This window comes from Coregonus clupeaformis, chromosome 5 (assembly GCF_020615455.1).
Source record: "Coregonus clupeaformis isolate EN_2021a chromosome 5, ASM2061545v1, whole genome shotgun sequence".
In the NCBI taxonomy this organism is placed as follows: Eukaryota; Metazoa; Chordata; class Actinopteri; order Salmoniformes; family Salmonidae; genus Coregonus; species Coregonus clupeaformis.
Genome location: NC_059196.1, coordinates 37797533 through 37822573, shown reverse-complemented (window position 1 = coordinate 37822573; position 25041 = coordinate 37797533). Strand labels below are relative to the sequence as shown.

The window sequence follows — 25041 nt, the reverse complement described above, 5'->3', positions numbered from 1 at the left end:
CACGTCGTAACCATGTCCTAACACGTCGTAACCATGTCCTAACACATCATAACCATGTAGTAACATGTCATAACACATCATAACACGTCATAACCATGTCCTAACACGTCGTAACCATGTCCTAACACATCATAACCATGTCCTAACACATCATAACACATCATAACCATGTCCTAACACGTCGTAACCATGTCCTAACACATCATAACCATGTAGTAACATGTCATAACACATCATAACACGTCATAACCATGTCCTAACACGTCATAACCATGTAGTAACACGTCATAACCATGTCCTAACACGTCGTAACCATGTCCTAACACATCATAACCATGTAGTAACATGTCATAACACATCATAACACGTCATAACCATGTCATAACACATAACAGCTGACATAACTTGTCATAACCTGTCATAATATGGTCATAACACTGTCATGACGCATATATTTACACCTGTTGTGACACGTGGTCCTCTGTAGCTCAACTGGTAGAGCACGGCGCTTGTAACGCCAAGGTAGTGGGTTCGATCCCCGGGACCACCCATACACAAAAAAAAATGTATGCACGCATGACTGTAAGTCGCTTTGGATAAAAGCGTCTGCTAAATGGCATATTATTATTATATATTGCGTTATTTTATGGCTGGTTCTGACAACTACATAAGCGTGTCAAAACCCACATTTATTCAAATTAGTTTTTTCCCCTGCCAAGAAGTGTCCTTTCGGTTGAAAGTTTGTTTCTTAAATCCAATGTTGTTGTAATGAATTCTTTACAGGCATGTTTTTTTCATCTTATTTAAATAACTTGTAGAAAAAACTTTCTGACACTGTCAAGAAGCATTATGACCATCATAATCACATAAGCCAGATAGGCATATCACGTACATGCCCTTATGTCAGTCATCAGTCATAAAGAGGGTGTCTTGTCCTGCTCCTGATATCCCAGTCATCAGCAACAGAGCACTGGGTTAGGTGCATGTCTGACATCAATATGTGCACAATTACAATGATTTTTAATAATTTATTATGGTCAATTTCAGGAAAATGTTATACAACATATACATACTGTTGACACGTATGCTATGATGTAATGGAATGGTTTACCTTGTGTGGTAGGTTTCGTGGGTTTTTACACTCTTATGTAAGTGTCATAACCAGCCATAAAATAACACAATATATGTCACAACAGGTGACATGACAGTGTTATGACCATATTACGACAGGTTATGACAAGTTATGTCTGCCGTTATGACATGGTTATGACCGCGTTATAAAGTGTTGTGACGCTGGTTGTCAAGTAAACAACAACAACAACAACAACAAACAATAAAGCTCAACAAAAGGGAACAGAGGAGATGACAGGGGAACCTAAAAAGGGTTAGCTCATTTACATTTTACTGGCTGTGTGTGTGTGTGTGTGTGTGTGTGTGTGTGTGTGTGTGTGTGTGTGTGTGTGTGTGTGTGTGTGTGTGTGTGTGTGTGTGTGTGTGTGTGTGTGTGTGTGTGTGTGTGTGTGTGTGTGTGTGTGTGTGTGTGTGTGTGTGTGTGTGTGTGTGGAGGGATAGATAGATGGATGCCGCCTGACTTCTCACAGTCAACAGAGCACAAACTCTAACTGAACCCTGCCTGTGAAAAGAACAATGACATGTTATGGAGAGAATCATGATGATCCTCAACCCTCCTGTTCCTGAAATGACACACTGGGTCTGACAGTAGACCTGTGTGAGTGTGTCTATGTGTGTTTGTATGTCAGCCACAAAAGAACGTGACTTACTGACATTTCAAAGCTCTCCTCTCTCTGTGTGTAGGGCAGCTTAGTCAATATACAGCACCTTCGGAAAGGATTCAGACCCCTTCCCCTTTTCCACATTTTGTTACGTTACAGCCTCATTCTAAAATTGATTAAATACTTTTTCCCCCTCATCAATCTATACACAATATCCCATAATGACAAAGCAAAACAGGATTTTAGAAATGTTTGCAAATTTATAAAAAAACAAAAACAGAAATACCTTATTTACATAAGTATTCAGACCCTTTGCTATGAGACTCGAAATTGAGCTCAGGTGCATCCAGTTTCCATTGGTCATCCTTGATGTTTTTTCAACTTGATTGGAGTACACCTGTGGTAAATTCAATTGATTGGACATGGTTTGGAAAGGGACACACCTGTCTATATAAGGTCCCACAGTTGACAGTGCATGTCAGAGCAAAAACCAAGCCATGAGATCAAAGGAATTTTCCGTAGAGCTCCGAGACAGGATTGTGTCGAGGCACAGATCTGGGGAAGGGTACCAAAAAATCTCTGCAGCATTGAAGGTCCCCAAGAACACCGTTTGGAACCACCAAGAATCTTCCTAGAGCTGGCTGCCTGGCCAAACTGAGCAGTCAGGGGAGAAGGGCCTTAGTCAGGGAGGTGACCAAGAACCCAATGGTCACTCTGACAGAGCTCCAGAGTTCCTCTGTGGAGATGGGAGAACCTTCCAGAAGGACAACCATTTCTGCAGCACTCCACCAATCAGGCCTTTATAGTAGAGTGGCCAGACGGAAGCCACTCCTCAGTAAAAGGCACATGACAGCCGACTTGGATTTTGCCAAAAGGCACCTAAAGGACTCTCAGACCAGGAGAAACAAGATTCTCTGGTCTGATGCAACCAAGATTGAACTCTTTGGCCTGAATGGCAAGCGTCACGTCTGGAGGAAACCTGGCACCATCCCTACGGTGAAGCATGGTGGTGGCAGCATCATGCTGTGGGGATGTTTTTTAGTGGCAGGGTCTGGGAGACTAGTCAGGATCGAGGGAAAGATGAATTGAGCAAAGTACAGAGAGATCCTTGATGAAAACCTGCTCCAGAGCACTCAGGACCTCAGACTGGGGCGAAGGTTCACCTTCCAACAGAACAACGACCCTATGCACACAGCCAAGACAATGCAGGAGTGGCTTCGGGACAAGTCTCTGAATGTCCTTGAGTGGCTTGAGAGGATCTGCAGAGAAGAATGGGAGAAACTCCCCAGATACAGGTGTGCCAAGCTTGTAGCATCATACCCAAGAAGACTCGAGGCTGTAATCGCTGACAAAGGCGCTTCAACAAAGTACTGAGTAAAGGGTCTGAATACTTATTAAATGTGATATTTCTGTTTTTTATTTTTAATACATTTGCAAAAATTTCTAAAAACCAGTTTTTGCTTTGTCATTATGGGGTATTGTGTGTAGATTGATGAGGGAAAAAAACAATTTAATCAATTTTAGAATAAGGCTGTAACGTAACAAAATGTGGAAAAAGTCAAGGGGTCTGAATACTTTCCGAATGCAGTGTATCTAGCTTGTTATCCACTCATCTAACTTATCTTCCCCCTCTCTCCTCACCTTCATCCACTCCTTTTCTCTTTACTCACCTCTTTACATTCATAAAACACCTCATCCTACTCCTGTACTTCCTGTTTCCTGCAGTGCGTTTCCTGGGCTCTTTGGACGCGTTGTTGTCGTGCAGCACCAGCCCCCACAGCAGCATGGTGATTGGCTGGAGGGAGAGAGAGGGCGAGCCCCTCAGAGTCACCGCCTTCCACACGGAGAAAGGAACCAATGACCTGGACCACCACCCTGGGATGAATCTGATAGGTACTGACAAGTCCTACCAAGTTCTAATATCTATCCTTACTTCTCATTGGTTGTAACCACTGCCAGCACTAACATCCTTCTCTCTGATTGGTTGCAGCCACCGCAGGTATAGACAACAAGGTGTTGCTGTGGAACCCCTATGTGATCTCTAAACCAGTGGGTGTACTCAGAGGTCACATGAGCAGTGTTACCGCCGTACGCTTCTTAGTGGGCAAGAAACAACTGATCAGCTTCTCCAAGGACAAGGTGACAGAGAAGGAGAAGAGGAGTTGTTATGTGTCGTAGACATGCATTAAATGAAATATGCCTTAATCTAAATGATAAAGATGAGACTTATTTCTTCATGCATGTTGAAGACTTTAAGACAACTCTCTCTCTCTTCTCTCAGGTGCTGAGGTTGTGGGATGTAGCTAGTCAGCTGTGTATTCAGCGTATCGCCGGCATCTTCCCCAAGACACAGGAGGAGTGTCACACTCTGTTGTTCCTTCATGAGGAGCGCTCACGCCTCCTCCTCTCCTTCAACAGTCTGCTCATCCTCATGGAAGCCAAGAGAGAGGAGGGGAGGAGAGTCACCAGCCATGAGAACCCTGTCACCTGTGTCCTCTATAGCAGCCTGTTCAGACAGGTACACACACAGGAACACATGCACAGTCACCTACATCTACACAGGAACCATGATAATGTTCTTTCTCTCTCTCTCTCTCTCTGTCACGGTTAACTAAGCCAGAACCCAGAAGCAGACCAGGACACGGTACGTGAGACAAAGGTGAGTGTTTATTAATAGAGTCCGAGTGAAGCTGAATAATCCAGGGAACAGAGCGGGTGGCGTGGATGGGTTGTTGAGGGTGCAGTGGTTGGTCCGGTACTGGCTCGGCAGCCGCCGACCATCAGGCAGAGGTTGGGTGAAGGTTCCGGTGAGAGACTGCAGACAGAACAAAACGGAGGTCAGTACACAGCAAGTCAAAAAGGTGCAAAACAACAAAACTAACACTACTGGCTCAGAGACTGATACGCTGACAACATACTGTTCATGGCTAACGCATCCGGCAGGAACTGGATGTTGGGCCAGAGCCTAAGAAGGGTGATGATCAGGACCAGGTGTGCAGATTGCTGATGGGATGCAGGTGCGGAAAACCAGAGCGCTCCCGGAGCGTTCCCGAACCCTCGGGAAACTGGAGAATACGAGCAGGAACACTAGTCACCAGACAGGACCCGACTCAGACAGCCGGGATCGTCACAGTACCCCCCTCCGACGAACGCCACCGGGCGGACTTCCCGGAGCGCCAGGATGGAGCGGTAGAAGTCACTGATGAGGTCTGCGTCTAGGACCTGTCGCCGCGAATCCAACTCCTCTCTTCAGGGCCATACCCTCCCAGTCCACGAGATACTGGAAACCCCGGCCCCGCCGTCTGGAATCCATGATGCGACGCACCGTGTAGGCAGGACCACCTCCGATCATCCGAGGAGGAGGAGGAGGAGGCGGAGGAGGCAACAGAGGACTGAGGAAGACAGGCTTGAGGCAGGAGACATGAAAGGTGGGATGGACTCTGAGCGTCCTCGGTAGTTTGAGTCGAACTGCCACTGGATTGATCACCTTCTCCACCACAAACGGACCAATGAACCCGGTAACAACTTCCTAGACTCAGTCCGTAACGGAAGATCCCGTGCGCCAACCAAACCCTATCTCCGATGGTATAGGTGGGAGGCGGGAATCCGGCGACGATTCGCCTGGAGCTGATACCGGTCCGAAACTCTAAGGAGTGCCTTTCTGGCCCGATGCCAGGTCCGGTGGCAACGCCGAATATGGGCCTGAACAGAAGGCACTGAGAGCTCCTTCTCCTGAGAAGGAAACAGGGGAGGTTGGTAGCCATACAGGCACTGGAAGGGAGACATCCCAGTGGCAGATGTAGGAAGAGTATTGTGGGCATACTCAACCCAAGGCAACTGAGAGACCCAGGAGGTGGGGTTGGAAGAGACCAGACAGCGTAGCGTTGATTCCATCTTCTGGTTGGCTCTCTCCGCCTGACCATTGGATTGGGGGTGAAAACCAGATGTGAGACTGACCGTAGCTCCAATGGCCAAACAGAAGGACTTCCAGACAGCAGAGGTAAACTGAGGGCCACGGGTCGGAAACGATATCACTGGGCAAACCGTGGACCCTGAAAACCTCCCTAACCAGGATCTCGGACGTCTCCGAGGCAGAGGGAAGCTTGGCAATTGGCACAAAGTGGGCGAACTTGCTGAATCTGTCCACGATAGTCAGAACGACCGTGTTCCCCTCAGAAGCGGGCAACCCCGTGACGAAGTCCAGGGCCAGATGCGACCATGGTCGCCGGGAATAGGAAGGGGGTGAAGTAGTCCAGAGCTGGGCCGATTGGTACTCTTATTCTGCGCACACACTGGACAGGCAGCAACAAAACCCCGAGTATCTCGGCCATGGCAGGCCACCAAAAACGCTCTGCGAAGAAACGCCATAGTCCGAGCCACGCCAGGGTGACAAGCCATCTTGCTGGCGTGGGACCATTTGAGGACAGCAGGACGAACCGACTCAGGCACAAACAACCGACCGGGTGGACCGTTACCGGGACCGGGCTGAGTCCGAAGGGCCGCCAGCACCTCCTCCTCAATCTTCCACATAACTGCTCCCACGACGCAGTTCCGGGGGAGGATTGTCTCGGTCTTGGACCCACTCTCCTCCGTCTTGGAGAACATCCGGGACAAGGCGTCCCGCCTTGCCGTTCTTAGATCCAGGTCGGAACGTCAGGGCAAACTTGAATCGTCCGAAAAACAACGCCCACCTGGCCTGGACGGGAGTTGAGACGTTTAGCCGATTGCACGTAAGCAAGATTCTTGTGGTCCGCTCCAGACAATAAACGGTTGCTCCCCCCTCCAACCAGTGGCGCCACTCCTCCAAGGCAAGTTTCACCGCGAAGCTCCCGGTTACCCACATCGTAATTCCTCTCCGCAGGCGAAAGGCGACGAGAGTAGTAGGCGCAGGGATGGAGTTTACTGTCCGTGGAGCATCGCTGCGACAGGATGGCGCCAACTCCCACATCAGACGCGTCCACTTCAACGACGAACTGACGGGCCGTGTCCGGTTGAGAGAGAATCGGTGCGTTGGTGAATCGCCTCTTCAAATCCAGAAACGCTCGATCCGCCTCCGGATTCCACTTGAAGGTCCTGATGCTGGAAGTCAAGGCAGTTAACGGAGCGGCCACACGGCTGTAATCCCGGATGAATCTGCGGTAGAAATTCGCGAAACCCCAAAAATCTCTGGAGCTGCAATCTCGTACCGGGCTGGGCCCATTCCAGAACCGCTCTAACCTTCTCCTGGTCCATCCTAATCTCTCCCCTGGAGATGATGTACCCGAGAAAGGATGTCGTGTGGGCGTGAAACTTCGCACTTCTCGGCCTTCACAAACAGGCGATTCTCCAACAATCGCTGCAGAACCTGCCGGACATGCTGGACGTGGTCGGAAGGTTCCTTCGAGAAGATCAGAATGTCATCCAGGTAAACAAACACAAAGAGACCGATCATATCTCTCAGGACGCCGTTCACCATACTCTGGAATACCGCTGGAGCATTGGTCAGTCCAAACGGCATCACCTGATACCGAGTGACCCATCGGTGTATTGAAACCCGCAACCACTCGTCCCCTCTCTCTGATCCGGACCAGGTGATACGCATTGCGTAGGTCTAGCTTGGTGAACACCGTAGCACCCTGTAAGGAGTCGAAGGCAGAACTCATCAAGGGCAGGGGATACTTGTTCTTGACCGTGATGTCATTCAACCCCCGATAATCAATACACGGTCGAAGAGAGCCATCCTTCTTACCCACAAAGAAGAATCCTGCCCCCAGGGGTGATGACGAGGGACGAACGAGACCAGCAGCTAGGGACTCCTTGATGTAGGTCTCCAACGCCTCACGTTCAGGTCGGGAGATACTGTATAACCTTCCCTTGGGGTAGACAGCTCCAGGGACCAGGTTGATGGCACAATCATATGGTCGGTGGGGAGGGAGTGACAGAGCCTTCTGCTTACTGGAAAACTTCCCCCAAATCGTGATATGTCTCGGGAACCAGGGACAAATCTGGGGGTTTTCGCCTCAATCACCTGACTGGGAACCGAATGGGGGCAGGCAGTCTTGAGACAGTTAGCATGACAATCAAGGCTCCAACTCGTTACCTTGCCCGTCACCCAATCGAACGTGGGATTGTGTTCCTTCAGCCAGGGGTATCCAAGGACCAGAGGAACATGGGAAGACGGCAGAATGAAGAATGAAATCATCTCAGAATGATTCCCGACAACGCATCTTAACCGGTTCAGTCCTCATCGTGATACGTGCCAGACTACTGCCGTTCAGAGTGGTAGCTTCAATGGCTTCCGGCAATTGCTCCTTGGAAAGCCCCAGCTGTTCCACCAACTCGGCATCTAGAAAGCTTCCATCGGCACCTGAATCGATAAAGCGTTAATCGCTAAGCTCTGATTCCTGTTCATAAGGGTAGCCGGGAAACGGGGTCTGACAGAGGTATTGAGAGGTCGAAACTGGCTCGCTAAAAGTCCTCCCAACTTTAGCGAGCCGCGCAGTTTGGACGACCCGACTGGATCCTGAGAAGCTGATCGGTTGGACGGAACCCATTGCTTCTCCCTCCTTCGCTCTCGGACTCGATTATCCACCCGAATAGACAAAGCTACCAAGCTGTCCAGGTCACTAGGCTCCGGATAGGAGATCAACTCATCCTTGAGCTGCTCCGACAGACCCTGGTAAAAGGCCGCTTGCAGAGACTCCTCGTTCCACCCACTCTCCACAGCCAACGTCTTGAACTCGATCACGAAGTCGGCCACGCTGCGAGTTCCTTGGCGAAGCGAAAACAGGCGCTAGCTGCGTCCCTCCCTCGGACGGAATGGTCGAAGAGCTTCCTCATCTCGGCCGTGAACCCCTGGTGTGAAGCCATGCAGGGATCCTGTCGTTCCCAAACGGCTGAAGCCCACTCCAGCGCTCGACCACGCAGCAACTCAATCACAAAGGCTATCCTAGCCTTGTCTGTGGCATAAGAGTAGGGCTGTAGATCGAACACTAGTCCACACTGCATAAGGAAGGAACGGCATCTTCCCAGCTCTCCCTCATACTTATCCGGCGTCGGAACCTTGGGCTCACGGATGGACACAGCTTCAGAAGCGGCAGGCGAGATGGGTGAAACCGGTAGTGGATCCTCCACCGGACACTTGCGTTGGTTCTGGACCTCCGTCAGACCGGTAGAAAGGTTCGAACTGACAACGCGATCTCCTGTAGTACCGTGCTATGATGGCCCAACATCTTCTCCTGCTGGGTAATAGCATGGCGAACAGAGTCCAGGTCCGCTGGGTTCATTACTGAGCCGGATCGTTCTGTCACGGTTAACTAAGCCAGAACCCAGAAGCAGACCAGGACACGGTACGTGAGACAAAGGTGAGTGTTTATTAATAGAGTCCGAGTGAAGCTGAATAATCCAGGGAACAGAGCGGGTGGCGTGGATGGGTTGTTGAGGGTGCAGTGGTTGGTCCGGTACTGGCTCGGCAGCCGCCCGACCATCAGGCAGAGGTTGGGTGAAGGTTCCGGGTGAGAGACTGCAGACAGAACAAAACGGAGGTCAGTACACAGCAAGTCAAAAAGGTGCAAAACAACAAAACTAACACTACTGGCTCAGAGACTGATACGCTGACAACATACTGTTCATGGCTAACGATCCGCAGGAACTGGATGTTGGGCCAGAGCCTAAGAAGGGTGATGATCAGGACCAGGTGTGCAGATTGCTGATGGGATGCAGGTGCGGAAAACCAGAGCGCTCCCGGAGCGTTCCCGAACCCTCGGGAAACTGGAGAATACGAGCAGGAACACTAGTCACCAGACAGGACCCGACTCAGACAGCCGGGATCGCCACTCTCTCTCTCTCTCTCTCTCTCTCTCTCTCTCTCTCTCTCTCTCCCACAACTCCCCCACATCCCTCTCGCTCTCTCTCCTCTCCCTCTCCCACAACTCCCCCACATCCCTCTCACTCTCGCTCTCTCTCCTCTCCCTCTCCCACAACTCCCCCTCTCTCGCTCTCTCTCTCTGTCTCCCCCCCCACTCTCTGTCTCTCAGGTGATCAGCAGTGACTCTGGCTCCTCAGTGATCTGTTGGCTGGTGGACACAGGTCAGAAGGTCAAGCAGTTCCACCGTTGTCATGGTGATGCTGAGATCTCCACCATGGCGTTGGACGGGACACAGACACGCCTGTTCACCGCCGGCACAGACGGAGTAGTCAAGGTCACTCATTACATTAATTAACGTAGGCAGTCCCCATAAGCATGAAATATATAAACACTAAGATATTAATATTGTTCCATTCCAATTTTGTAGGGCACTCTGCAGGGATCATTGTGTAAAATATATAGGTGCAACTAATGCATACAATAACCATAGCTACATCCACAGATACATACATATCCATATAACAAATGTTTAATAATATATCTTCAAGAGAAGGGACCTTAATATGTTGCCTAAGTTGTTTTGAAATGGAAGAATTGGGTGAAATAGAATACATTACAATAGAATTGTGTTGTGAGACTGTTTGTTGATTGAGTCCAGTGAGTGTGACCCCTAACATGTGGAGGTTTGAGGCAGCAGAAGCAGTGTTGGGCGGAGGCTATCTGACATTTGACTCTCTGTGAAACGTGTTTAATCTTCTCTGCTAGTGTTTCTGTTGTGTCAGGAGCTTTCTGCTCTGCTGACTACCGGCTGTGTTTACTTGTGGTTGTGTCCGAACCCCCCAGGGGTGTGTGTGTTTGTCTGACTTTGTCTGTGCTTGTTTCTGTCTGTCTGTCTGTCTGTCTGTCTGTCCGTCTGTCCGTCTGTCCGTCTGTCCGTCTGTCCGTCTGTCCGTCTGTCCGTCTGTCCGTCTGTCCGTCTGTCTGTCTGTCCCAGTGGTAAATGTTTCTGTCTCCTTGAATCTTTGTTTCGATGTTAACCTGGTGGTGTCAATTTGATGGGGTGTCTGTTCTAGGTTCTAGATCTGTATTTATTGGTTCTAACTGTGTGGTTCTGTGTTACTAACTGTGTGGTTCTGGCTGTGTGGTTGTAACTGTGCGGTTCTAACTGTGTAGTTCTGTGCGGTTCTAGATCTGGGACTTTAACGGTCACTGCCACCACAGGCTGAATGCGGGCCGGGACAAGGCCGTGGACATCTCCCAGGTTCTGGTGCTGAAGAGAACCGTGCTGGTCATGGGCTGGGAGAGGTATGAGTGTGTGTCCCTAAGACCTAAGATCTGCACATTCAACTGTCTGTCTGTCTGTCTGTCTGTCTGTCTGTTGTGTCTGTCTGTCTGTCTGTCTGTCTGTCTGTCTGTCTGTCTGTCTGTCTGTCAGTGGTTGTCTGTCTGTCTGTCTGTCTGTCTGTCTGTCAGTGGTTGTGTGTCTGTCTGCTGGTTCATCTCTTTAAAAAAATAAATATATATTTCACCTTTATTTAACCAGGTAAGCCAGTTGAGAACAAGTTCTCATTTACAACTGTGACCTGGCCAAGATAAAGCAAAGCAGTGCGATAAAAACAACAACACAGAGTTACATATGGGGTAAAAAAACATAAAGTCAAAAAATACAACAGAAAATATATATACAGTGTGTGCAAATGTAGCAAGTTATGGAGGTAAGGCAATAAATAGGCTATAGTGCAAAATAATACAATTAGTATTAACACTGGAATGCTAGATGTGCAAGAGATTATGTGCAAATAGAGATACTGGGGTGCAAAAGAGCAAAATAAATAACAATATAGGGATGAGGTAGTTGGGTGGGCTAATTTCAGATGGGCTGTGTACAGGTGCAGTGATCGGTAAGGTGCTCTGACAACTGATGCTTAAAGTTAGTGAGGGAGATAAGAGTCTCCAGCTTCAGAGATTTTTGCAATTCGTTCCAGTCATTGGCAGCAGAGAACTGGAAGGAATGGCGGCCAAAGGAGGTGTTGGCTTTGGGGATGACCAGTGAGATATACCTGCTGGAGCGCAGACTATGGGTGGGTGCTGCTATGGTGACCAATGAGCTAAGATAAGGCGGGGATTTGCCTAGCAGTGATTTATAGATGGCCTGGAGCCAGTGGGTTTGACGCACGAACATGTAGTGAGGACCAGCCAACAAGAGCGTACAGGTCACAGTGGTGGGTAGTGTATGGGGCTTTGGAGACAAAACGGATGGCACTGTGATAGACTACATCCAATTTGCTGAGTAGAGTGTTGGAGGCTATTTTGTAAATGACATCGCCCGAAGTCAAGGATCGGTAGGATAGTCAGTTTTCACGAGGGCATGTTTGGCAGCATGAGTGAAGGAGGCTTTGTTGCGAAATAGGAAGCCAATTCTAGATTTAACTTTGGATTGAGATTCTTAATGTGAGTCTGGAAGGAGAGTTTACAGTCTAACCAGACACCTAGGTATTTGTAGTTGTCCACATACTCTAGGTCAGACCCGGCGAGAGTAGTAATTCTAGTCGGGTGGGCGGGTGCCAGCAGCGTTCGATTGAAGAGCATGCATTTAGTTTTACTAGCGTTTAAGAGCAGTTGGAGGCCACTGAAGGAGTGTTGTATGGCGTTGAAGCTCGTTTGGAGGTTTGTTAACACAGTGTCCAATGAATCTCTCTTCCTTCCTTCACATCAGTTGAGAGTCTCTGGCAGTGAAACACCCAGGAGTAACATTAGCTATAACAGTGTGTTAGTGTGATAAGAAAGGGATAAACGCCAACGTTCTGTACATTACCTTGGAAATAATGGAAGACACTGCCAAGTCCCTTTGCCGAGTTCATTTTTCCTAGGTAATGTACAAAACGGAGGCGTTTATCCCGCTTATACCACAGTTGCCAAAGAAAATAATATGAAAGCACACATTTACTGGTATAAATACCTTTTTTTCGTTGAGATTTTAACTTTAATATGCTAATTCATACTTTCTCATCTTTTGAATGCTAGAGACCCGACCCAGTCGTTCATTTGATGTTTATGGACGCAACCCAGTTGTTCATTCTAAATGTTCCATTGCCATGCTCGCTGGCAACGTTCTAATCCCTTGCTTGCTAGCTAGCCAGCTAGCTACGGCTAACACAGTTACGACCTCTGCAGCCAGAATAACAGCAAAGTAGCTGTTTTCTATTGACATTCATTTGGATACATCAATAACAATGAGCTGATAATGGCCGGTTTTCCCTGGCATAGCTAGTAACAGCAGTTATAACAGAGTGAAGGGAACAGTCCTAGTAGTGACCCTCTCTCTCTCTTTACCTATCTCTCACTCGTTCTCAATTCAATTCAATGTAAGGGGCTTTATTGGCATGGGATACATATGTTTACATTGCCAAACCAAGTGAAATAGATGATAAACAAAAGTGAATTAAACAATAAAAAAATTAACAGTAAACAACATTTAAAAAATAATAGACAAGTGTCATATTATGTGTATATATACAGTGTTGTAATGATGTGCAAATAGTTAAAGTATGAAAGGAAAATAAATAAACATAAATATAGGCTGTATTAATAATGGTGTTTGTTCTTCACTGGTTGCCCTTTTCTTGTGGCAGCAGGTCACAAATGTTGCTGCTGTGATGACACACTGTGGTATTTCACCCAATAGATATGGGAGTTTATCCAAATTGGATTTGTTTTCAAATTCTTTGTGGGTCTGTATAATCTGAGGGAAGTATGTGTCTCTAATATGGTCATACATTTGGCAGGAGGTTAGGAAGTGCAGCTCAGTTTCCACCTCATTTTGTGGGCAGTGTGCACATAGCCTGTCTTCTCTTGAGAGCCAGGTCTGCAGATGGCCTTTCTCAATAGCAAGGCTGTACATAGTCAAAGATACTCATACTCTCTCTCTCTCTCTCTCTCTCTCTCTCTCTCTCTCTCTCTCTCTCTCTCTCTCTCTCTCTCTCTCTCTCTCTCTCTCTCTCTCTCTCTGCAGGATGTTAACAGTGTTCAGACTGCACTCGTTCTCTCAGTTCTTTGTTCAGCCCTCTGAGTGGAAGGGAGGAGTTCAGCACCGCGATTATGTCCTGTGTGCCGCATTCCTGCCCCCTCAGACCCTTGTCACAGGTGTGTGTTTGAGTCTGTGTGTGTGTGTACATTTGTGTGTACAGTATGTGTCTCTGTGTGTGTGGACTTCCATTAGAATGAAAGATTGCCCGCTCAAGCAACAGAAGGAGAGAAATAGAGAAAAAATCCACTGAAGTAAAACTATCTGGGAGCAATTAGATGGTGATTAAAGTGAGTGGTGTTATCAAAGGCACTGTGCTCCCACGGTCTCTCTGCTCGGGAGCTTTGTGTGTGTGTGTGTGTGTGTGTGTGTGTGTGTGCGCGTGTGTGTGTGTGTGTGTATGTGTGTGTATGCACGATATCTGCCTGTCAGGCCCACAGGCACACAGCACCCCCAGCGGAGGCCTGAACTCAGGCTCAACATGGCTACCATTAAGTACTAATGCTTACCCACAGAGAATAACCCATCAGAATGATTAAGAGATCAACCTTAATGTTAACCGCACTAATCTTCCATTAACATCACTTCAGGATTTATCGGGAGCTTTGAGATGCAGGTGCTTATCTGGGGGCCATTACTATAGAATGGTCTCATTCTTGTGAATACACACGTCTCTATCGAGAGGCCTCTCCTGTGTAGAGGACTGAAAGGTTGGTCTATTATGAAGACTGTTCCATGAAACAGAAATGGATCTCTCCCTGTGTACTGTATAGATAGAAATGTCTTCACAAAGCTAAACTAGCACAGTTGTAGAGCTATAGTTCTGAGATACGGTGGCAATGTTCCTGTTGAGAGGTACAGCACAGACTACACTCATCTTGCACAATGGCTACTCTGTGAAAGATTCACTGCAGCGATGAGTACAAGGCAAAGGAAAAGAACAGAGAGGGAACATTTAGAAGAATATAAGAGAAGACTTTGGACATATAAATATAAATGGAAGGAAAGCAGACTGTTTCTGTTAGATTAGAAAAAGTTGGGAACAGAAAGATAGGGACAAGATACTTTCAAAACATATTTATCTCGTTCTCTCGCTCTCTCTGTCGCTCTCTCACCCACTCTCTCCATTCTCTCTCCTTCCTCCTTCCTCTCTCTCTCTCTCTCTCTCTCCCAAATTAAGTTATGTTTATTAGCTCTCCCTGTGTGACAGAGAGGAAAATGAACCTGAGTAGTCTGCCTTTTAGGCCTGAAGTAGGGTGTGTGTGTGTGTGTGTGTGTGTGCGCGCGCACTTGCGTGTGTCCTCACGTGCATGTGTGTGCGTACGTCTGTGTATGTGTGTGTGTATGGATCTTTGCGTATGTGTGCATGAGAATCAGAATGCAGGAGAACTGTACTCTCCTCATCAATATTCAAACTCTGTGCAGCGCTTTGCTTGGCCGCTCCTCGCGCTCCGACACTCACGGCCTTCCTCCCTCTTTACTGCTCTGTCTTTCGTTTCACTCCCCGTATTTCACCCCTAAAGCAGGCAGTCTCTCTCTTCTTCCTCCTATCCACCTGCTCATCTCATCTAATTGACCTAAAATAGGTTTGGGACATAAGAAGTCAAGGTAATTAAAGCTTCTTAAACTTAAACTTTTCCCTCCACATAATAAGTGCCTTGACAATGCTGGAAAAGTAAGCCCTAAACCTCCATATTGTTTTGTGTTACAAAGTAGTGTCTTTTTTATATGTTTGACTAGGTCTGTCTGTAGGCATGTCTTTATGTAAATGTGATGGGCATGACGCATATGGGCCCAGGACCATGTACGCTGAGTATACAAAACATTAAGAACACCTGCTCTTTCCATGACATAGACTGACCAGGTGAATCCAGGTGAAGGCTATGATCCCTTATTGATGTCACTTGTTTAATCAGTGTAGATGAAGGGTAGGAGACAGGTTAAAGAAGGATTTTGAGACATTGTGTATGTGTGCCATTCAGAGGGTGAATGGGAAAGACAAAAGATTTAAGTGCCTTCGAACGAGGTAGGCGCACCGGTATGTTTCAAGAACTGCAATGCTGCTGGGTTTTTCATGCTCAACAGTTTCCCGTGTGTGTCAAGAATGGTCCATAAGTGTTTGGTATACTCAGTGTATTCATGTTAAGTCATGTATAGTGATGTAATGTATCCAGGAGACATGTTAGAGCACAGCATGTGGGTGAGTAATGTCATTATGTCTGAAACGCCACGGGGTATTCTTCTAGCCTCTAGCCTCTCTCTCTCTCTCTCTCTCTCTCTCTCTCTCTCTCCTCTCTCTCTCTCTCTCTCTCTCTCTCTCTCTCTCTCTCTCTCTCTCTCTCCCTCTCTCCTCCCCCTCTCTCTCTCTCTCTCTCTCTCTCTCTCTCTCTCTCTCTCTCTCTCTCTCTCTCTCTCTCTCTCTCTCTCTCTCTCTCTCTCTCTCTCTCTCTCTCTCTCCCTCCCCCTCTTCTCTCTTCTCTCTCTTCATCTTTCTTTCCTCTCTTTCTCTGCCTCACTCTTATCTTTCTCTTCTCTCTCTACGCTTTCTTCTTTTTGCTGCTCACCTGCAGTGAAGCATCCTCTTTCTCTCTATAACTGCTCTCACCTCCCTCACTTCTCTCCTCTTCTACCTATTCCCACGCTGTGAGCCTCCTGGGAGTCTGTCCATGCACACTGCAGGAGACTGAGAGAGAGACCGAGAGAAAGAAATAAGGATACCATGAGAGAGAGAGGCAGTGCCAACAGTCAGTGGATATAGCTGGCCCCTGGGCAGCATGAATAATGCATTGGGCTCCCTCAATGAGCAACACTCATAAACCTTCTCTGACTGCTCACACATTCCTACTACTCCTTCTCTCCCTCCTCTTCCTCCTCCTCCTTCTCTTCCTCCTCTTCCTCCTTCTCTTCCTCCTCTTCCTCCTCCTCCTTCTCTTCCTCCTCTTTCTCCTCCTTCTCTACCTCCTCATCTTCCTCCTCCTTCTCTGCCTCCTCCTCATCTTCCTCCTCCTTCTCTCCCTCCTCCTCTCCCTCCTCCTTCTCTACCTCCTCATCTTCCTCCTCCTTCTCTGCCTCCTCCTCATCTTCCTCCTCCTTCTCTTCCTCCTCCTCCTTCTCTACCTCCTCATGTTCCTCCTCCTTCTCTCCCTCTTCCTCCTCCTTCTCTCTCTCCTCCTCTTCCTCCTCCTTCTCTACCTCCTCTTCCTCCTCCTACTGCTCCTTCTCTCTCCTACTGATCAGCTCCTCCTGAACCCTCACATCACACAGAGGAGCCATGTTGTATCATGCTGTATTCAGATAAGCTCCTCCTGAACCCTCACATCACACAGAGGAGCCATGTTGTATCATGCTGTATTCAGATAAGCTCCTCCTGAACCCTCACATCACACAGAGGAGCCATGTTGTATCATGCTGTATTCAGATAAGCTCCTCCTGAACCCTCACATCACACAGAGGAGCCATGTTGTATCATGCTGTATTCAGATAAGCTCCTCCTGAACCCTCACATCACACAGAGGAGCCATGTTGTATCATGCTGTATTCAGATAAGCTCCTCCTGAACCCTCACTCACACAGAGGAGCCATGTTGTATCATGCTGTATTCAGATAAGCTCCTCCTGAACCCTCACATCACACAGAGGAGCCATGTTGTATCATGCTGTATTCAGATAAGCTCCTCCTGAACCCTCACATCACACAGAGGAGCCATGTTGTATCATGCCGTATTCAGATAAGTCTCCTCCTGAACCCTCACCTCACAAAGAGGAGCCATGTTGTATCATGCTGTATTCAGATAAGCTCCTCCTGAACCCCTCACATCACACAGAGGAGCCATGTTGTATTCATGCTGTATTCAGATAAGCTCCTCCTGAACCCTCACATCACACAGAGGAGCCATGTTGTATCATGCTGTATTCAGATAAGCTCCTCCTGAACCCTCACATCACACAGAGGAGCCATGGTTGTATCATGCTGTATTCAGATAAGCTCCTCCTGAACCCTCACATCACACAGAGGAGCCATGTTGTATCATGCTGTATTCAGATAAGCTCCTCCTGAACCCTCACATCACACAGAGGAGCCATGTTGTATCATGCTGTATTCAGATAAGCTCCTCCTGAACCCTCACCTCACACAGAGGAGCCATGTTGTATCATGCTGTATTCAGATAAGCTCCTCCTGAACCCTCACATCACACAGAGGAGCCATGTTGTATCATGCTGTATTCAGATAAGCTCCTCCTGAACCCTCACATCACACAGAGGAGCCATGTTGTATCATGCTGTATTCAGACAAGCTCCTCCTGAACCCTCACATCACACAGAGGAGCCATGTTGTATCATGCTGTATTCAGATAAAGCTCCTCCTGAACCCTCACCTCACAAAGAGGAGCCATGTTGTATCATGCTGTATTCAGATAAGCTCCTCCTGAACCCTCACATCACACAGAGGAGCCATGTTGTATCATGCTGTATTCAGATAAGCTCCTCCTGAACCCTCACTCACACAGAGGAGCCATGTTGTATCATGCTGTATTCAGATAAGCTCCTCCTGAACCCTCACATCACACAGAGGAGCCATGTTGTATCATGCTGTATTCAGATAAGCTCCTCCTGAACCCTCACATCACACAGAGGAGCCATGTTGTATCATGCTGTATTCAGATCAGTGTTGGCAGGCCCAGAAAGAACACATGTTGTGGTATTGTTTGTAAAGCGCTATGAAGGTGTAATCATAACATGACACACTGCACCTTCAGGAAAATGATTCTGAAAGGTTCTGGAAAGTTTGGCAAAGAGTGAAGAGATTTCGTAATGTGCATATCCTGTTTGCTTCCTGTTTTCTGTGTGGACAGGAAGTTATGACGGGGAGCTCACGGTATGGAACAACAGCACAGAGAACGCCCTGAGAAAGCTCCGTCCAGATCCTGAGAGAGAATGCAGCAAGGCTCAGACAGGTCAGAACCAAACACACACTCACACACCACCTGTCAAACTTACTAATATAAGTACTACTGCTTAACCCCCACACTCTACACAAGACTCATCATCAGTGTGTAATGGAAACGGTGAGGAGGACTCAGAGAGCAGTGATGGCATCTCCAGACTCTTCTTCCTGCCAGGACGCAATGGCGTGGCCACCGCTGGTGAGAGATGGTGTCTTTGTAGACTGCTGTGAAAGGATACGTGATTCTATTGTATTCTATTATACTATTCTAGTCACTGACTGGCCCCGTTCTGTTCGGTAGGTGGAGCGGACCTGGTCTCATGTGGCGGTTCTGGTCTGGTTCGGTTCTGGAACACGGTCCAGAGCGGTCTGGTTGCTGTGTTCATGGCTCATAAAGACACAGGTTCCATCATCATGACCATGAGCGCCTGTGGTCGATACCTGGTCACTGCTGACATGGAGGGAACCCTGAAGACCTGGGGCATACAGGTGGGAGAGGGAGAGAGAAACCTTTATACTAGCCCCAGACGTTTCCTGTTTAGCTGCTTTAATGGTCTGTGATTATTTGTTGTGGTGTTCTGTGTGTGTGTTTGTCTGCCTGTCCATTAGGAATACTGCCTCCTGCCCAGCAACGGAGTGACCAATGAGGCTCCAGAACTGCTGGGTAGACTCCGCCCACACATGGACTGTGTAACTCACCTGGAGACTTGTCTCCATGGTGACAGGCTCCTCCTCCTCTCAGCATCTGCAGACTGTAGCGTAGCTCTCAGCTACCTGCCTGGGGACACAGTGGGCGTGTTCGGACAGGTGTGTGTGTGTGTGTGTGTATGTGTGTGTGTGTGTGCTCAGTCACAGGTGTGTAACAGGTACTCATCTACACCAGTGGAGGCTCCTCAGAGGAGGAAGGGGAGGACCATCCTCCTCAATGAATTTCATAAAAATAAATAGTGAAACATAAAAAAAGGATATCCTTTTTAGATACAACTATACTAAATATAAAATAGTTGAGTAAAACACACTGCTTTGCAATGAAGGTCTACAGTATCCTCAACAGCACTCCGTAGGGTAGCATCCTACAGTTTCTGTCCTCCTTGACTTCAATACAAAACCTAGGAGGCTCGTGGTTTCACCCCCTTCCATAGACTTACACAGTAATTATGACAACTACCGGAGGACGTCCTTCAACCTATCTTGGAGCTCTTGCAGCATGAACTGACATCACAGGAGGTTGGTGGCACCTTAATTGGGGAGAACGGGCTCGTGGTAATGACTGGAGTGGAATTAGTGGAATGGTATCAAATACATCAAACACATGGTTTCCATGGTTTCCAGGTGTTTAATGCCATTCCATTTGCTCCGTTAAGGACATTATTATGAGCCGTTCTCCCCTCAGCAGCCTCCTGTGACATGTTGTCCACCCAATCAAAGGATCAGAGAATGAATCTAGTAATGAAAGCATAAGCTACAGCTAGCTAGCACTGCAGTGTATAACATGTGGTGAGTAGTTGACTCAAATAGAGAGAAAGACAATAGTTTAACAGTTTAATTTCTTCAAAAATGAAGAAGCGAGAGCGAGAGCTAGCTATATATATATATTTTTTATACTTTCACTTACTTAGCTAGCTAATGCAGCTAGCTAGTTTAGCCTACTCAAACACCTGGCTCAAACAGAGAGGGATGCTATGTTAGCTAGCTAGCTAAGTCAAGGTAAGCTTTTGGTTTTATTAATTTATTGCCACCGGGGCCCGCTGGTGTAACTGCTAAATTGCTTGCTGAATATACACTGTACTGCATGATTGTAGTGGGATTACCAACGCGTTAGTTCTAGTAGCTATGTTGACTATGACGTTATTATGGTGACAACGATGTAGGCTGTGTGTAGTGGTTAGCGGTCATGATATGAAGGTTTGGCTTCAAATGTTTTTATACAACGATCAATGGGATCATGCTGTTTGTATGTGGCTGCTATGAAAGTGAACTGAGTTTGTGATCAGGGGTGTATTCATTCTACCGATTCTGTTGAAAAACGTGTCTTAAATGGAAACAAACGTAACGAAATGGGGATAAACATGAATTTGTACAATAGAAACTCTTATTTGCCACTGTTGGACTAATGATTACGCCCTAGATCAGCTAGATGCAGGCAAGAGGTCTCCTGAGTGGCGCAGTGGTCTAAGGCACTGCATCGCAGTGCTAACTGTGCCACTAGAGATCCTGGTTCGAATCCAGGCTCTGTCGCAGCCGGCCGCGACCGGGAGACTCATGGGCGGCGCACATGGCCCAAGCGTCGTCCAGGGTAGGGGAGGGAATGGCCGGGCAGGGATGTAGCTCAGTTGATAGAGCATGGCGTTTGCAACGCCAGGGGTTGTGGGGTTCGTTTTCCACGGGGGGCCAGTATAAAAAATAAAAATGTATTCACTAACTGTAAGTCGCTCTGGATAAGAGCGTCTGCTAAATGACGTAAATGTAAATGTAAAATGTAAGAGTGTGCAAGGCGGTATTGAATGTGTCACTGTCTGTCACCTTGATTACTAAAATGTATCTCAACCTGTACACCTACGTTGTAAACCTTCATTTATAAGCTAGGTTGTAGCAACCTCATGATGGATATAGGGAAAATTTGAGTATTATGTAGTAGCCTAAATCTATCAATGTTACATTGAACTGGGTGAATGGAATATGAATGACAGTCATCCAACATGCTGTAATAGAAATAAGGTAATGCTCATGAAAAATATCGTCCTCCCTCATTTTAAACGGCACAGACCGCCACTGATCTACACACCCAGTAACCCTATGAACTCTGGTAGGCAGTGATTATCACTCTGGTAGGCATCACTCTGGTAGGCAGTGATTATCACTCTGGTAGGCAGTGATTATCACTCTGGTAGGCATCACTCTAGTAGGCATCACTCTGGTAGGCATCACTCTGGTAGGCAGTGATTATCACTCTGGTAGGCATCACTCTGGTAGGCATCACTGGTAGGCAGTGATTATCACTCTGGTAGGCATCATTCTGGTAGGCATTACTCTGGTAGGCATCACTGTTGTAGGCATCACTCTGGTAGGCAGTGATTATCACTCAGGTAGGCATCATTCTGGTAGGCATTACTCTGGTGGCATCACTCTAGTAGGCAGTGATTATCACTCTGGTAGGCATCACTCTGGTAGGCATTACTCTGGTAGGCATTACTCTGGTAGGCATCACTCAGGTAGGCAGTGATTATCACTCTGGTAGGCATCACTCTGGTAGGCATCACTGTTGTAGGCAGTGATTATCACTCTGACTGAGTGTGTGTCCAGTATGTGGGAGGTGTGTGGCTGATGAATTAGAAATGAAACCGGACTAAACTCTGTTTAGAAGTGTGTTTGTAAAAAGATGTGTGTTTGTAAAAAGATGCTTACTGAGTTTAACCCCCCCCACACACACACACACACATACACACATCTTTAGGAGGAGCACTGGCGTTTGGACGGGCCTGGATCTGTCCAAGGGGGAGAAGGAGAGCCCAGGGAGGGGACATTGTCGCCGCAGAGCCCCCAGTGGGACAGACCCTGAGCTGGACAGCCAACCTCAAGGTGCGGGAGGAGAGCAGAGCAGTAGTGGAGACAGAGGAGGCTGGAGAGGACACAGGCCTGGAGAGAGAGGAGCTGGGGTCAATGTAGGTTCCCACTGTGTCACAACAAGACAGTCTGAACTTTATGATCGTAATACGTTCTGAAAGGGACTGAACATACTGTACACAGCTAGAAATCCCACTGGAGACAAAAGAGTGGTTGTAGCTAACTAGATATTCGCCATACACCAACACATGACATAATGTCTTTCATCTAGTAATTCACTGTGATGTCTGCATGATGTGTGTGTGTGTGTCTGTAGTATTCCCGGTGACTGTCTTCCTCCGAGTAGTGTTTTGGGGCGGAGCTACAAGGAGAGGCGGGGCCTTAGGGTGAGTGACAGCCGACCTGGCCATAGGGAGACACCACTGAATACTGACGTTGGTAAGTCCAGACTCAGCTAATGGGTTCCCTCCCTGTATTCTCCTGCCAGCCTTCCTTTCTCCTCTTATCTGAAGTCGTGTGTGTGTGTGTGTGTGTGTGTGTGTGTGCGTTTGTGCGTTTGTGTGCATACATATTTCTCTGCAGTCGTCAGTGTGTGTCCCCTCCCTCTGCAGGTACGTTCAGTGGGCTGCGTATCGGAGAAGTACAGTCTGTAGGAGAGCTGTCCAGGCCAGAGTTTATCACACACCCACACCGCTACTTCAACCATAGAGACAATACCAGCCCAATATACCCAGCCATACCTGCCAACAGTGAGGGTACGCCCCTTATTGGTGTGAATAAAAAGAAACAAAAATATAAAACCAAAAGTTTGATTAATAAGTCGTTTTAAGATAATGTATAGTTGAAAGATAGAATACAGGTCTGTTATTTTGTGTCTGACTAGCTTCAGGATGTTATTCCCTCTCTGTGCCATCATGCAGTGGTGAAGGCTGCCTTTGACGAGCGGAGTCTGTTCCCTAAAGAGCTCCTGGATGGGGAGGACAAGACTATCCATGGAGCCAGGAAACAGAGGAACAGGGAGAAGCGGATCAACGCCAGGGGGCGTGGAAGGAAGGACAGATGAGGGAGACTGACAGGTGTGTCAGAGAACAGACAATTGTGACCTAGCAGGACAGATTTGAACTTATCAGTCATTGTTTTTTTCTCTATAGATAAATAAAAGGTAGTTCCTCTTGAACTTTCTCTGGAACCTTCAAGTGAAGGCATCGTTTATATGGTTATTGTTATTGTTATATTTATACGTTTTAATATGACTTTTTATATAACTGTAAAATTAAATCTGATCAATCAAGCCATTTTCAAGATCATGTAGGCATGAAAACTCCTGCTTTTAAAAGATGTGTTCACAGTGTGTTATTTCTTCTATCAGTGTCACTAATGTAATGTTTATTAAATATTGTTAAATTACAGTTTAATTTCAGGTGAATGATACCCTGTACCAGAATATTATGTTTTTAAATTAGGTGCATTTTATAGTCCTAGCATTTCTCTGTATGTGACTAATGACAAGAGTGTAATATAAATGTACTTCCCCTCATGAAAAAGTACTACTGAATTACTACTCATTACTACTACACAATATCTACACATAACCTACTGGTTTTAATACTCATCACTACTACACAATATCTACACATAACCTACTGGTTTTAATACTCATTACTACTACACAAGATCTACACATAACCTACTGGTTTTAATACTCATTACTACTACACAAGATCTACACATAACCTACTGGTTTTACTACTCATTACTACTACACAATATCTACACATAACCTACTGGTTTAACTACTCATCACTACTACACAAGATCTACACATAACCTACTGGTTTTACTACTCATTACTACTACACAATATCTACACATAAACTACTGGTTTTACTACTCATCACTACTACACAATATCTACACATAACCTACTGGTTTTACTACTCATCACTACTACACAATATCTACACATAACCTACTGGTTTTACTCCTCATCACTACTACACAATATCTACACATAAACTACTGATTTTACTACTCATCACTACTACACAATATCTACACATAACCTACTGGTTTTACTACTCATCACTACTACACAAGATCTACACATAACCTACTGGTTTTACTACTCATCACTACTACACAATATCTACACATAACCTACTGGTTTTACTACTCATCACTACTACACAATATCTACACATAACCTACTGGTTTTACTACTCATCACTACTACACAATATCTACACATAACCTACTGGTTTTACTACTCATCACTACTACACAATATCTACACATAACCTACTGGTTTTACTACTCATCACTACTACACAATATCTACACATAACCTACTGGTTTTACTACTCATCACTACTACACAATATCTACACATAACCTACTGGTTTTACTACTCATCACTACTACACAATATCTACACATAACCTACTGGTTTTACTACTCATCACCACTACACAATATCTACACATAACCTACTGGTTTTTACTACTCATCACTACTACACAATATCTACACATAACCTACTGGTTTTACTACTCATCACTACTACACAATATCTACACATAACCTACTGGTTTTACTACTCATCACCACTACACAATATCTACACATAACCTACTGGTTTTACTACTCATCACCACTACACAATATCTACACATAACCTACTGGTTTTACTACTCATCACTACTACACAATATCTACACATAACCTACTGGTTTTACTACTCATCACTACTACACAATATCTACACATAACCTACTGGTTTTACTACTCATCACTACTACACAATATCTGCACATAACCTACTGGTTTTACTACTCATCACTACTACACAATATCTACACATAACCTACTGGTTTTACTACTCATCACCACTACACAATATCTACACATAACCTACTGGTTTTACTACTCAT

The 25041-nt window shown here is 46.6% G+C and overlaps 1 protein-coding gene and 1 long non-coding RNA gene across 2 annotated transcripts in view; both read left to right on the top strand.

Annotated features, from left to right (window-relative positions):
* Positions 1 to 22106, top strand: part of LOC121566930 (WD repeat-containing protein 49) — a 26745-nt gene extending 4639 nt beyond the window's left edge. The window contains exons 6-16 of the mRNA XM_041876854.2: positions 3459 to 3626; positions 3724 to 3872; positions 4015 to 4251; positions 9749 to 9913; positions 10769 to 10884; positions 13592 to 13722; positions 18456 to 18557; positions 18642 to 18746; positions 18849 to 19036; positions 19157 to 19354; positions 22002 to 22106. Of these exons, the coding sequence (XP_041732788.2) occupies positions 3459 to 3626; positions 3724 to 3872; positions 4015 to 4251; positions 9749 to 9913; positions 10769 to 10884; positions 13592 to 13722; positions 18456 to 18557; positions 18642 to 18746; positions 18849 to 19036; positions 19157 to 19354; positions 22002 to 22106 (1664 nt within the window). The remainder of the gene's footprint in view (positions 1 to 3458; positions 3627 to 3723; positions 3873 to 4014; positions 4252 to 9748; positions 9914 to 10768; positions 10885 to 13591; positions 13723 to 18455; positions 18558 to 18641; positions 18747 to 18848; positions 19037 to 19156; positions 19355 to 22001) is intronic.
* A 46-nt stretch (positions 22107 to 22152) lies between these two features.
* On the top strand, positions 22153 to 23909 carry LOC123484212. Its single transcript, XR_006658434.1, has 4 exons — positions 22153 to 22209; positions 22428 to 22549; positions 22723 to 22866; positions 23032 to 23909. It is a non-coding gene; the product is annotated as an uncharacterized LOC123484212 (long non-coding RNA).
* Positions 23910 to 25041: the final 1132 nt, after the last annotated feature.